Source organism: Thunnus albacares, chromosome 7, assembly GCF_914725855.1.
Source record: "Thunnus albacares chromosome 7, fThuAlb1.1, whole genome shotgun sequence".
Taxonomy (NCBI): domain Eukaryota; kingdom Metazoa; phylum Chordata; class Actinopteri; order Scombriformes; family Scombridae; genus Thunnus; species Thunnus albacares.
In genome coordinates this window covers 14652662-14664527 of record NC_058112.1, presented here as the reverse complement: position 1 = coordinate 14664527, position 11866 = coordinate 14652662, and the positions used below count along the sequence as shown (strand labels likewise).

At 41.5% G+C, this 11866-nt stretch overlaps 1 protein-coding gene across 3 annotated transcripts; it reads right to left on the bottom strand.

The window, feature by feature from the left end:
• On the bottom strand, positions 1-11502 carry ric8b (RIC8 guanine nucleotide exchange factor B). 3 transcript variants are annotated; one of them, XM_044357926.1, is made up of 11 exons: positions 11423-11502; positions 11040-11132; positions 10553-10600; positions 9818-10447; positions 8549-8643; positions 6553-6703; positions 5852-5950; positions 5476-5620; positions 5197-5341; positions 4955-5074; positions 1-2729 (listed from the first exon to the last, which is right to left on the bottom strand). In XM_044357926.1, the coding sequence occupies exons 2-11, from the start codon at positions 11121-11123 to the stop codon at positions 2621-2623; spliced, it is 1626 nt and encodes a 541-aa protein (XP_044213861.1). In that variant the 5' UTR covers positions 11124-11132; positions 11423-11502; the 3' UTR covers positions 1-2620. The 3 variants fall into 3 exon arrangements, with proteins under 3 accessions (XP_044213861.1, XP_044213859.1, XP_044213860.1); XM_044357924.1 differs by having other exon boundaries at positions 11403-11486; XM_044357925.1 differs by having other exon boundaries at positions 5852-5947; positions 11403-11485.
• Between the last annotated feature and the right edge of the window lie 364 nt (positions 11503-11866).

Below are 11866 nucleotides of genomic sequence, written 5' to 3'. Positions count from 1 at the left end.
CAACTTTTATTCAGTTTATTCAGTTCAGTGGAAGCCTCACTACATAAAATAAGTGTGGTGATATTTACAGTGTTTAATTGTGCAAAAACATTTTTCCCCATAACATATTTTTTCCAGATGGAGAGGTGATCAACATGCAATTTCAATATATCCCACTATGACGGGGGGAATATGCATCAACACAGGAGCTCAGAAGAAACAAAGTGGTCACTGAAGGGTTTGATAATTTATCATGTTCATCTGCTGTCAGCAGAACTCAACCCAGTTAATCTGTGGGAGATTTAACACGTTGCTTTCCAACAACATCAAAATACCAAATGCTGGAAGGAATATCTTTGATTTTTAGTGTTTCATCCTTCTAATAGAGTTCAAATGACATGGAGCACTAAAGCTGTTCTGTCACCTTGCCACAACTGTTTTTTTTTTTGTTTTTTTTTTTTTACTTCATCATCCATCTGCATATCTGACCTTTCATGGCTCCAAACATCTGATTAGTGACATGAAATTCAGGTGGGTGTCTCAAAATGTTGAGTCAGAAATTCTGTGAAGCCAAATTATTTAAATCTTCCTGTTATCTTACTGATCTTAATTCTTCCTGTATGAGCGGCCAGTGGAGGTGATTCACAAGTCAGGTGAAAAATGCTCATGATTATTCACTATTTAATAAGTGAACCTGTAATAATGCAACAAAAGGTTTTCTCTGGTTAATATTCAGGCAAATTCACTAGATTGTAATCTGCAATAAAATGACTTTCTAACAACAAATGAGTCTGTAATCCAAAACAGGGTTTCAAGTGACCCAAGCTGTTGTGAAGTCGTCACCAACCATGCAGCTGACTTCAGCAACCAGCAGTCTTTACACTTAATCACTGAGGAAATATTACTTTGTTTATACATAGATTATCCTTGTGGATTTATATAAAACCAGGAAAAAAATTGCATTTCTGAGAACTGACTGAACATCATGCAGATTTGGCAAAAAGTACATGGATTATAGAACAATCACTTCAGGTTGCACATTTCTTTGTCCTCAACAGGTAGAAAACAATCTGTTTACCATCATCCACCACAGGAACATGATGCATCTCTCTATTTAAACAAGTATTCATGTCTAAAACACCTGTCAGTGAGACAAAAGTGAGGCAACAAGCCCTGAATTCAGAAATAAACGGACTAACTGGTGTGCAGCATTCACTGATAATAACAGCCAATATAGACTCACTCTGAGCTGCAACTTTAAACTATCCACACTGACGCTGCCTGATTTCTAAATATACATCAATCCTGTTCACTCTGGACAGGCGCTGTGACATTAAGGTTCACCGTGAACAGTTCTTACTATGATTTCATGTTTAGTGTGTGTGTGTGTGTGTGTTTAACCATCTAGCAATACAAAGACTGAACAAAATCATCATGTAGCAGAAAATCTAAAAAAACAAAGTGAAAAACAGAAGCACATGATAAGGAATGATTATTCAGACCCAATTACACTTTAAACAAACCATGACAACAGTGCTTTCAGTGAGATACACCTGATTGCATCAAAATTATATTATTACGTCTATCTTCTCAATTTAGGAAAGGTAAAATAAATGATAAAGGTGCAACAGTAACCAAGGAGGCCTCCTACACATTGTGGTGCCATTGCAAAGTCTTCCTGCCACGTGTTAAGTCCACTTCCGCTTTGGAGAATGGCTTACGGCTACGACGGGGCCCCTCGGAGTCTCCTGTGAAATGTTCAGCTGTGTCCCACTTCAGGGGCTGGATCCTCAGAGGTCAGAAGGTCTGTCCCATTTCAACACCTCCTCTGAATAAGGCTGAGAAACGAAGCCTCGCTTGGCTTACTATTTCCTTCTTTGAGGCAACTGGTGTAGTTTTTGCCCTCAGTGTCCTACAATCAATTTCTCAACAGTCAATTGTTTAATGACGCATTCAAGTGACCTTTGTCAACTTGTAAAATATCAATTGACAACGTCGCATTTACCAGATTCTGTGTTTGCATTAAAGTGTTCATCATTTACAGGTAAATATCACTTGAACTTGACCATAGCACACACATTATTTACACTGCCTGGTCAAAATAATAGATGACAGGTATAAATGTACATATAAAGAAAAGTAATATAGATATATTTTTTCAACTTGATACACTATTTTTTGTTCAGCATGTTACAGTAAAAAGTTACAACTCATAATGTGATCATGGAACAAGTTACCACAGTTATCTAAACTTTGTCGACCAATTTAGAGCCTAAGTCCACTATTGGTTTTGGTCTCTATGAGAACAGAAGAGAAAGATCTGCACACTTCTGATAGCTGCCATTCACTTTAATTTAATAGAGAGTAATTTATTGGGAGCTGTTAGTAGAGCGTGTGGATCTTTTGTCTGACTTTTTGATCCAGCACCTGTGAAGGTTTTTTGGTGACAGCTCTACACTCTGTTCCTGTGACAGAGTCATTTAAGGAGGAGGCACGGGTTCGGCCCAGCTTTCAGGTCCTCTGCAGAACCCATCTTTCCTGATCTTTTGAAGGATCCAGCCCTTAAAATGCGACACAGCTTTTAATTTGTTGGGGGCCCAGTGGGCTTCACCTGGAAAAAGTGGCGTAGATGTGCAATGCACTAGTCAGAGTCTGATCCTGAGTTGTCTCCAGGCGGATCGCAAAGAGTTTCTTCAAGAGGTGCTAACGTCCCGTCCGGCCGGACGCCCATGGGCCGAATCACATTCTGCCTGTGGACAAAAACATTAGACGTCTTCAGAAAGCAAAAGATATTCACTTGCTCCATGGGGAGGGGTCAGATAGGAAGATTGTTAACTTTTAGATGGACCTGAGTGTCATGTATGTTTAAAAAGTAAACAGGATTTGTAGACAAAACCCAACTGTGCTCAAACCCTTTGTATCCATCAACAGTCTTAAGAGGGGTTTCATTTGTACATCTTTACTCTCACACATCCAGAACTTGAGGACCCTCACTCTACAACCCCCACCTCCCCCCTTCATGGACACTCGCTCCTGTCTGGACATCCTCTCACCCACTTGTTCCTCCTCCCCTCCCCTCCTCTCCTGTGGCAGTTTAATTACAGGATCAGCGCTCAGACTAATCTCCTCAAAGCCACGGCTGCCCCTTCATCCTAATCCAATTATACCTGCACTGTGTGTCACCACTCCCCCTAAGATGATTTATCAGAGAATTATCCATCAAAGATTTAAAAAGGACCCATTTGCGTTAATTTAAAAGATTCAAATGTAAATAGCCTGGTAATTCCTGCTAAATCCTGCGTTTAAGTTTAAAAGGAGATGGAGAACTGTGATCTGGTAAAAACTAAAAATATTTTTAGATGTGAAACCTGCGGAGTAATGCAGTAATGTATGTAGTAACTTAAGAAATATAGTCTGGTTATTAAACTCTTTTTCCTCAGATGTGAATCTTCATTCCAAGGCTTGATGTCACATATTGAGGACTAACGAGGCGTCTACTGAAAACAAAACAAACAAAAACACAAACCATCATCTCTCCCAATTAAGAGCCAAAAAAACACAAAAAAAACCCTCTTCTCCTCCTCAGCAGTGACAGAGGACTGGGGGTCTGGCAGATGTAAGGGGTGGTGGGGGTGCAGAAAATGTGCTAATTGGAGGACCAGTTAAGCAGTTAGGGGAGCGCATTCTTGCGGGGCTCTGACCGATCTCCTTAGAGTCTGTACTGAGGAGGCACCTCTCCGTCGTCACCACATCTCCTTTACTGAGGAACAGAAGAAAGAGGATGCAGCCTCGGAAAGGAATCTTCCTCTTACAGGCGCACGTGCCTCATTACAGCTCAACCCCCTCTTTGGCTCTACAATGACGAGGTCAGCTTTCTTATGTCTGCACATTTGTTCACCCGTGTCTCTTCCTCTTCGTCCACGTTCCACCCAAATTGCTTTGTCTAGTTGTGCCTCTGTCTCTGTCCACTCCCTGTCTGGCCAATGATTGGCTCCTCAGAATGAGAAGAATAAAGTCAGGACACATGTGTTATTAAAAACCTGAATGTGGCACATAAAGGAACCAGGACCGGCCAGCAGACTCTGTGTGCCAATTAGGTGATAATTAATGGAGCAGTAGTAATGATGCTGCAGTGGCGTGCCGGCAGCTTCCATTTACTCCAGCTGAATGCTGTGCTGTGCTGAAAGTCCGGGCCTAATTGAAGCTGAAGCTAACGGCAAGAGATTCTTCCTTTGATGAATCGGTTGGCAGGGAGCGAGCTCACTGTTACCTTTGTACAGGCATCATGTTTGACTTTGCAGAGGAAACAATAAATAATATGAATACATTGAGCAAGGGGAGCAACAGTTGTTCACAGAGAAAAAGTTCATCATCTTAGTCGAGGCTTTGCAAAGAAAACACAGTTCATTATTTGTCAAAGAATTCTTTGGCATCTTATATCTGTCCTGTTTGTTTGCTTCTTAGTTAGCAGGATATATGATAAACCCTCAGTTTTCTGATACACACAGTACAGGTGACAGATTACGTTACACACAGTGCCAAAAATCTCTTGTTAAAAAGTTCAACTGAAATATGGTGAACTTGGTCCCTGGAACATGTGATACATTTTTGTTGTGGATCTGAATACTGATGCAGATCTAGTATTTCTTATTTCTGCATCTCCACACATGAACTACAGCCTTTGTGTGAATGAAGAGAAGAAATCTGGCATCTGTTTGATCTCATGTGTTTGTCACTGTGTATTTTAATGCAGATCAGGATCCTGGTGGAGATTGAAAATTTGGCGTGTCCAGGTGGCGACCATGTCATTAAAACACTCCCTGTTCAAGTCCCATCAGGGACCTTTATTGCATTTCATCCCTTCTCTCTTTCCTCTCATATCTTTTCACCTCTCTTATGTCCACTATTTAAATGAAATGAACATTTTGAAATATTTATTATCATTCAAATAAACAGTCGGTGGCAGAGGTGTTACCTTGACAACTTGTCAAACATATAGACAAGTTTCTGGGCTTCATACTCCTTCTGCTCCTCGGTCATCTCTTCAATGGGGTTCGGCATCGGCTCCTCCACGTGACCAGTGATGGGGTTGATGCTGGAACAGAGAAAACGTCATCAAAAGCTGATTTTTTTTTTTAATTATCTTATCAATGCATACAAGGAAATGTGTAAAACAAGTTCACATGAGATTATTAACACTCTAATCTGAGCACTCACAAAGGTTTGGCAGATTTGTATTCCTCTGTGTCTGAGTCTTCATCTTCTGAGTACTGAGTCTCTCCTCTCCCTCCTGCCAGAAGTCCTCGAGCCACCAGGAGTCCTGCTGCGTTTCCGTACCCGGTGTACTTTAACAGGTTGTCCACTAAAAGATGACACCACAAATAGACAAAGTTTAAATGTTACATGTTCTTGGCTCTCTCGTTCTCATATTTTCTGATCTGATGTGCCAGAACTCATGTTCCTCCTGTGACCAGACCACTGCTCGCCCCCTCTTACCGCTCTCTTTGCAGAGGACAAAGAGAAACTCTGCAGCCGTCTGCTTCACACCCATGTCCACATGTGTCATAAGGCGAACCAGCTTGTTTCTAATGGCAGTGCCGATCTCCGGCCTGATCTTCACATCTTTCAGTGGGGGGAGTACCTGAGGACGCAGAGATTACAGACAGTTCAGTATTTTTGTCAACCTAAAACATACTGTAGCCGCAGTAGCCTGTAGCTATGAGGTCATTAAAATCTGTTTGAGCAAAGTACTGAAACGTCACTAAGATCCCAGACATGTTCAGCCTTCCAGATAAGAGGTCAATGAAACTCACACAGGGCACCAGAAATGTTTATTGTAATCTGTTGTTTAAACTGATGGCAGCTGCCGTACCTGTGCTTTGATATATCTGCGGATCTCTCTGTGGTGTCTAGATCCTTCAGTCAAAAGGCTGAGTACCGGAGTCAGCCCCTCTTTGTAGTTGGAGCCCTGCTTGGAGTGACACAGACCACAGAGACTTCACAGGCTGCAAAAGCTGGAGCACTGAATAGATGTCAATCAGCACTAGCACACACACGGGTAATGCAAATAATATTCTGTCATCAGATCTTCCTTCCCTCCAAACCCTCTACCTCATAAAGGAACCAAATCAAAAGAGACAAAGACAAGAAACTGTGTTATTCAGTTTCATATCTACTATTTGCAGTTTTTTTTTAATCTTTTCTTTACAGTTTCTCTGTATGAAGAAATACTCTCAGGTAAAAAAAAAAGGCTTTACTAATACCACAGAAGTTTGTAACAATGCATCTTTCTCGTCCTTTATCTACTTTCAACTATACAATATATCCAAAATGCCACAAAATATTTGTAGAATGACCGACTGCGTCTGAAATGTACATATCTTAGTTTACATGAAAGCTCTAATATATTTCTATTATGTCCTGAATTGTCCGATACAATAAAAGTTACTCCACCACACTATAATGTAGCGTATTACACCATTCTTACAAGATTTTAGGATGTATCACTAATCTTTCATTGTGTGAACAATGCAGCCCATCTGCTCTGCATTTGCTTCAGAGGATGAACTTTACCTTGTCGATCCTTTTCTCCATGAAGTCAATTAACACCTGTATCGCATCCATGTTTTTCCCGCCATATTTCTCTTGTCCCCCCTGGACAGGCACGTCGATTAACACGTCCAGGCAGGACACAGGCAGGTTATTCAGCAGGTTAATGGCATGGCTAGCGACAAAAATAAAAACAACAACAAAAGATTTTTTGAATGATGTAGATCTTTACAAAATTTAAGATACTTTACAGTAGATTCTAAGATGCGACTGGAAAAGAGTCTGTGAAGTTCAAGTACAAACATAAGAGTTTTAAGAAGTGAAGAAGATGAAAGCTTTTGGAACAACAGCTTTTGAAAAGATGAAAGCTTTGGAACATTTTGCCTCGGACAAGTTGTTCCAAAGCCAAGGACCCTTCATGGCAAAGATCCAATCACCTCTCGTTTTTAATCTGCATTTTGGAACAGCATTGATGGGGAACTGCCAGATGACCTCAGGGTGCGATCTGGCTTAAAGGGGTAAAAAGGGGCCTTCAAAAATCATTTTGCCTAACTCCCATCTGTGCGACATTGTTTAATGTGCACTGTCAAGAGAGCAAATGACAGGAAATAAAGTGTTATAATGAGAGTGATATTTGGGTTGTTTACCACTTTCTAACTGTTGGCAGACTGACTTTTATCCAGTTAATCTGAATATTTACATAACTGTTGCCTGAGAAGACATAAAATAGCCAATGAGAGACACATTAATGAGGAAGATTTTGGAGAAGTGAGGACCATTGAAGTTATGAATCTAAAAAGACAAAAAGCTGGTGCACGGGTTAGCTGTATCCTGCCCAGGTCCAATATAACAGGTCTTCCTTGTCACAGCTGCATGGAGAAAAAGTCGTCATGTAACTCCACTAGAAAAAACTGCTCTTATCAAAGCCCCGGCTATGCCAAAAACGATTCAAGCTTAAAGAAATCAAAACAGCATGAATTGTGAAATATCCATAATATCTACTTAATAAGATTGACCAAGCTTTTGTTTAACTCAACATATTAGTATAACTTTGGTGTTTTCTAAATAAAAACCACACTCCTCCTCCAACCCCCCAGCAAAGTTATGCTGGTCAATGGCCTAAACTCCTGTGACCAGTTCAGCCACTGACTCGACAGGTCATAGCCGTGTCTCAATTCAGGGGCCGCATCCTTCAAAGGACGCAGTCTACAAAAGGCGTGTCCACAGCTTAACCAATCTTAATTTACCTGGCCATGGTCCTCTCTCAGCCTGAGATACATCACATGAAGCGGCAATGAAAAACGGCAAAACAACAACAAAAAAAAATTGAAATTTCTGCCTCCATCTCTAACATTACTAGCTGTGTCCCAATTGTCAACTGCAGCTGTCAAGGTTGCTAGGCGACAGGAGCATCAGTCACTTTTACTGACACTGTTTAAATTTCAGTCTATAGCCTCAGATTCTTGGCATTCCTGCATTAAATTACCATAAGAAGAAGATACTGTTGCAGTATTACGACAGCTAAGAGCCTTTAGAAGATGAAACACCCAACAAGGCTCAAAAGAAACGACTCTGTTTTGCCTGAACAGATTTTCCCACGACGCTGCAGTCTGCTCAGACCGTGGGCTATCGGTCTTAATTTGCGGTAATGCACAGATACTGAGCGGACACTCAGTGCTTGTCCATTTGGGTGCTTACATGCAAATGACAGCAGGTGATTTTCCACTGACATACAATCTATCTATGTGCGTGCTTTTCTATTCAAATCAGTTTCAAACGACATTTAGACATTCTCGTGGCTCAGCAGCAGCATTCCAGTAAAACACACAATCACCGGTTAATGGGGTCAGGACACACATTTATGTATGTAAGCTATAAAGCATCATGGGAGACATTTTATGCTTGTTTTGAGTCTTTTCACATGTGCGACTGTGCAGAGTGCCTTAATTCAACGTTTAAGGTGTTGTCAACTAAAAGAGATGAATATATGAAGATGAACAATGAAGCACAGACTTCTCACCTATGTGCTTCCTCTGTTTTCTCCTCTGTCTCAGTCTTTAGCATCAACAGGTGACGCAGGATGGCAGCGATGAGTCGGAACTGGTGGTCATCCTCCTATCAAAACAAGAACATGAATTCTAAGCGAACATTTTCATTGTTCAGAGAAACAATAATGTGAAAAAATACTGAAGCTACAAGGACAGGAGGCTAAAAGCAAAACCTGACTGCCAAAATAGGGACCTTAAAATTTTATGAGGCATCACAACCAGTCTAAAGAGCCAAAAGAGGAGAGCACTGAAGCAGACATAAGTCAAAGCTTTTACTCTGGATTTTAAAAAGGACGTGGGGAGAGGAAGCTGGGATTTCTACATCAAAGCGTCAAACGTGTGTCTAGAAACTAAATTTTGTGTCATTTGGACTTACACTGTGTTAAATGCCGCCTTTGTGGTCACCTTCAGTCCAAAATGCATGAAATATGGCAAGAATATTTGAAATGTCTTCCTGAACAGGACTGCCAGGTTTGATTTTACAGAAGCAGCTGTAGCTACAAACTACTACATGATCACTACATCATGAAAGATATCAATCACAACCAAAATGTATAATGTGTCTGACACATCGTCCTAAAGCATATGTACCACATCTCATCCTATTTCATCCACAGGACAATACGTTTTTGGCCTGTGTGTGCATGGAGCCTGTGAAACAGAGAGCGAGTGTGTCATGTACGGTATATGTAGCAGCATGATGCTGGAAAATACTGCTGGTTATACTGGTCTAAAAGGCTGGATTAGATACTGGTGACAGTGACTGATTTGATTCAAAGACATAATTTGATGTATAACTTATGAAATATGTGAACGTTACAAAAAAAGGGCATTCTGGTGAGTGTAACCTGCCTAATAATGTCTGTTGTTTCCAATAGTTGTGTATTTCACACTCGAGACAGAAAAACACTAAACCTGCAGAGTGAAAGAACTGCAAAACCAGTTTAATATTGACACACATAAAAAGGACTTAAAAGAAGCTGAGCAATTTCTATTTAAAAAAGGGGGTCAGTGGTGGATAGAGTGGATTGTCTGATACCCAACAGTTGAGTATCAATGTACTGTATCAGTACATGTCTAACTGAGATTTGAGTTGTGACTGATGACATTAACAATTCAGGTGATGCAAACTCGACCTGCTCTCCATACAAATGAAAGTGACACATGTGACTGGCATGCAATGTTACATTTACGTGTAACATCACACACTCTTAGAGAAGACATAACCACAACACACTCACCTCACCACCAGCATTAGACAGCGTGAGGTTGAACAGGGCTTTGAGTGCTTCCATTGCTCGCTCGTTGTCCTCTGCAGGCATGGGCAAGGCCTGCGGATCTGGACGGGCAGCTTCATACGGACCAACCCAGTGTACGTCCAGGGTGTGCTCCAGCACCTCTGTCAGTAGTCTCACCGCATGCCATTCTCTCCTCAAGCTCCCTCTCAAGTCAGATCGCAGGGCAGACAGCAGGAAGAGAAGGCGCAGCGTGAACAGGCCCACCTCGTGGCGCCATGTGCGTGCTGTGCGCAGGTTGGCACACAAGCCATTTGCCAGCTGCACCTCTACACTGACCTGCTGGGCTGCAGAACTGTTGTACACCACGTTGCATAGGCACTTTAAGGCCTCCACCACCACCCTCTCCTCCTCCTCTGACTGGGAGTCTTCCTGAGGGGTTTTCTGGTTGTCACCTCCTTCCTCTCCAGTATGCAGCCTCGCCATCCCACCCAGGATCAGCATGCCCTCCCTGGTGGCTACCGGTGCGAGGACACGCTTGTCTCTGGACAGGATGCGAAGTGTCTCCAGACACGTCCTCTGACAGCTGGGCTGCACCTGCCTGCCAAGCACTGTCAACACACCCTGACACAGCTTCTGTAATGACAGAGTGGGGAGGACTCTCATTTTTAAATACAGGAAGGAGTGCTTTGATCACAATAGCACTACTTTGATCATTTAAATGCTTACACCTCTACTTACACTCCGCAAGGCTTCTTCCTTTTGGTTAAAAGTGAAGGTGTGACTGTTCTGAAACAGAAAAGAGGCTCATTGTAGATACCAACCAACTCTATATTACACATGCCATATTACATAAAAACCACGACATCTTTGAAACTGATACAAACACCAAAATATGTCCGTGAGACCTCGAAGAAGTAGCTAAAGTTAGGTAAAATATCTGTATGCGCAGTAACAGAGAGCAGGCAGCATTAGCATTAGCAGCACTATGTTGGTGTTGTAAACAATGAATTAAGGTCCTGTTTGCCTCATTCAGAGGTTATTTGTAATATGTTTAACGATACAACATAAGCTGTCATGGGACGTCGCCAACAATAGCGTAATTGGCTGGTTTAGTGTAAATGGTTTGCTAACTAAAAGCTAGCTGTTTAGCAAGGTGGCTAGCTAGCTAACATTAACGCTGCCGTTTGTTTTGGTTGACGTAAAAACGAGCAGAGCACCGACTCACCTCTCGATTAAATTGCAGCAGAAGCGTCTCAATCTCCTCTTCGTTGGCAGTGTCCAGCTGCGACAGGATGTTATTCAAATCCATGGTGGATATCTGAAGAAAACAGATAGTTAGCTCGGTTTCGACGTTACCAATGAGAGTTGAGCAGCTAGCGAGCTAGCTGACAGGCTAGCTGTGTGTGTGTGTGTGTGTGTGTGTGTGTGTGTGTGTGTGTGTGTGTGTGTGTGTGTGTGTGTGTGTGTGTGTGTGTGTATCTGCTGTCAACAGGGAAACTCCCCTGACTGTCTGCATCTGCTCTCCACTGGGTTTATTCACTGTAATCCAGTTTTAATATGCAGTTTTCAAAAGTATTTATACACTCACATATTCCAAACAGCACATACACATATAGGGTGAATTAGTGTGATGTGGGACACCTGAACTCGATAATTTCTCTTTTTTTTCTACCAAATGTTAGCTAAAGATGAGGACTACTGTCAAATTAAACCTGGAGTGTCATGTAATTTAAATCACGTGACTCCAAGTCATAGATTGGGGCGGTCCAGTCAAAGGTCAGTGGAAAAAGATTTAGAGTAATTTAATGTTAAGGATATAAATTTGTCATAAATGAAGAAATGTTGACAAATGTATCAGATTGTGTTTATGATACATTCATGCATCAACATATACTATAATATGGTGAACAAATTTTTTATTTCTCAATTTTTCATTGTCCTACTTTGGAAAGTGGTTTGAAATGTGGGACAGCTGTTTTTTACTAATGTGGGACAGTCATATATGTTGTTAAACTGGTGAAACATGCATTCAAGTAGATCAAATGTGCAATA

What these genes read in the sequence shown, in the direction of transcription:
- ric8b (XM_044357924.1), bottom strand. Translation starts at nt 11,426, where the DNA reads ATGTGTATGTGCTGTTTGGAATAT. An exon ending in GCAGATATATCAAAGCACAG is followed by an intron (nt 5,621 to 5,851) that starts GTACGGCAGCTG and finishes CTGCGTCCTCAG; the next exon opens with GTACTCCCCCCACTGAAAGA. An exon ending in TGTCCTCTGCAAAGAGAGCG is followed by an intron (nt 5,342 to 5,475) that starts GTAAGAGGGGGC and finishes GTCATCTTTTAG; the next exon opens with TGGACAACCTGTTAAAGTAC.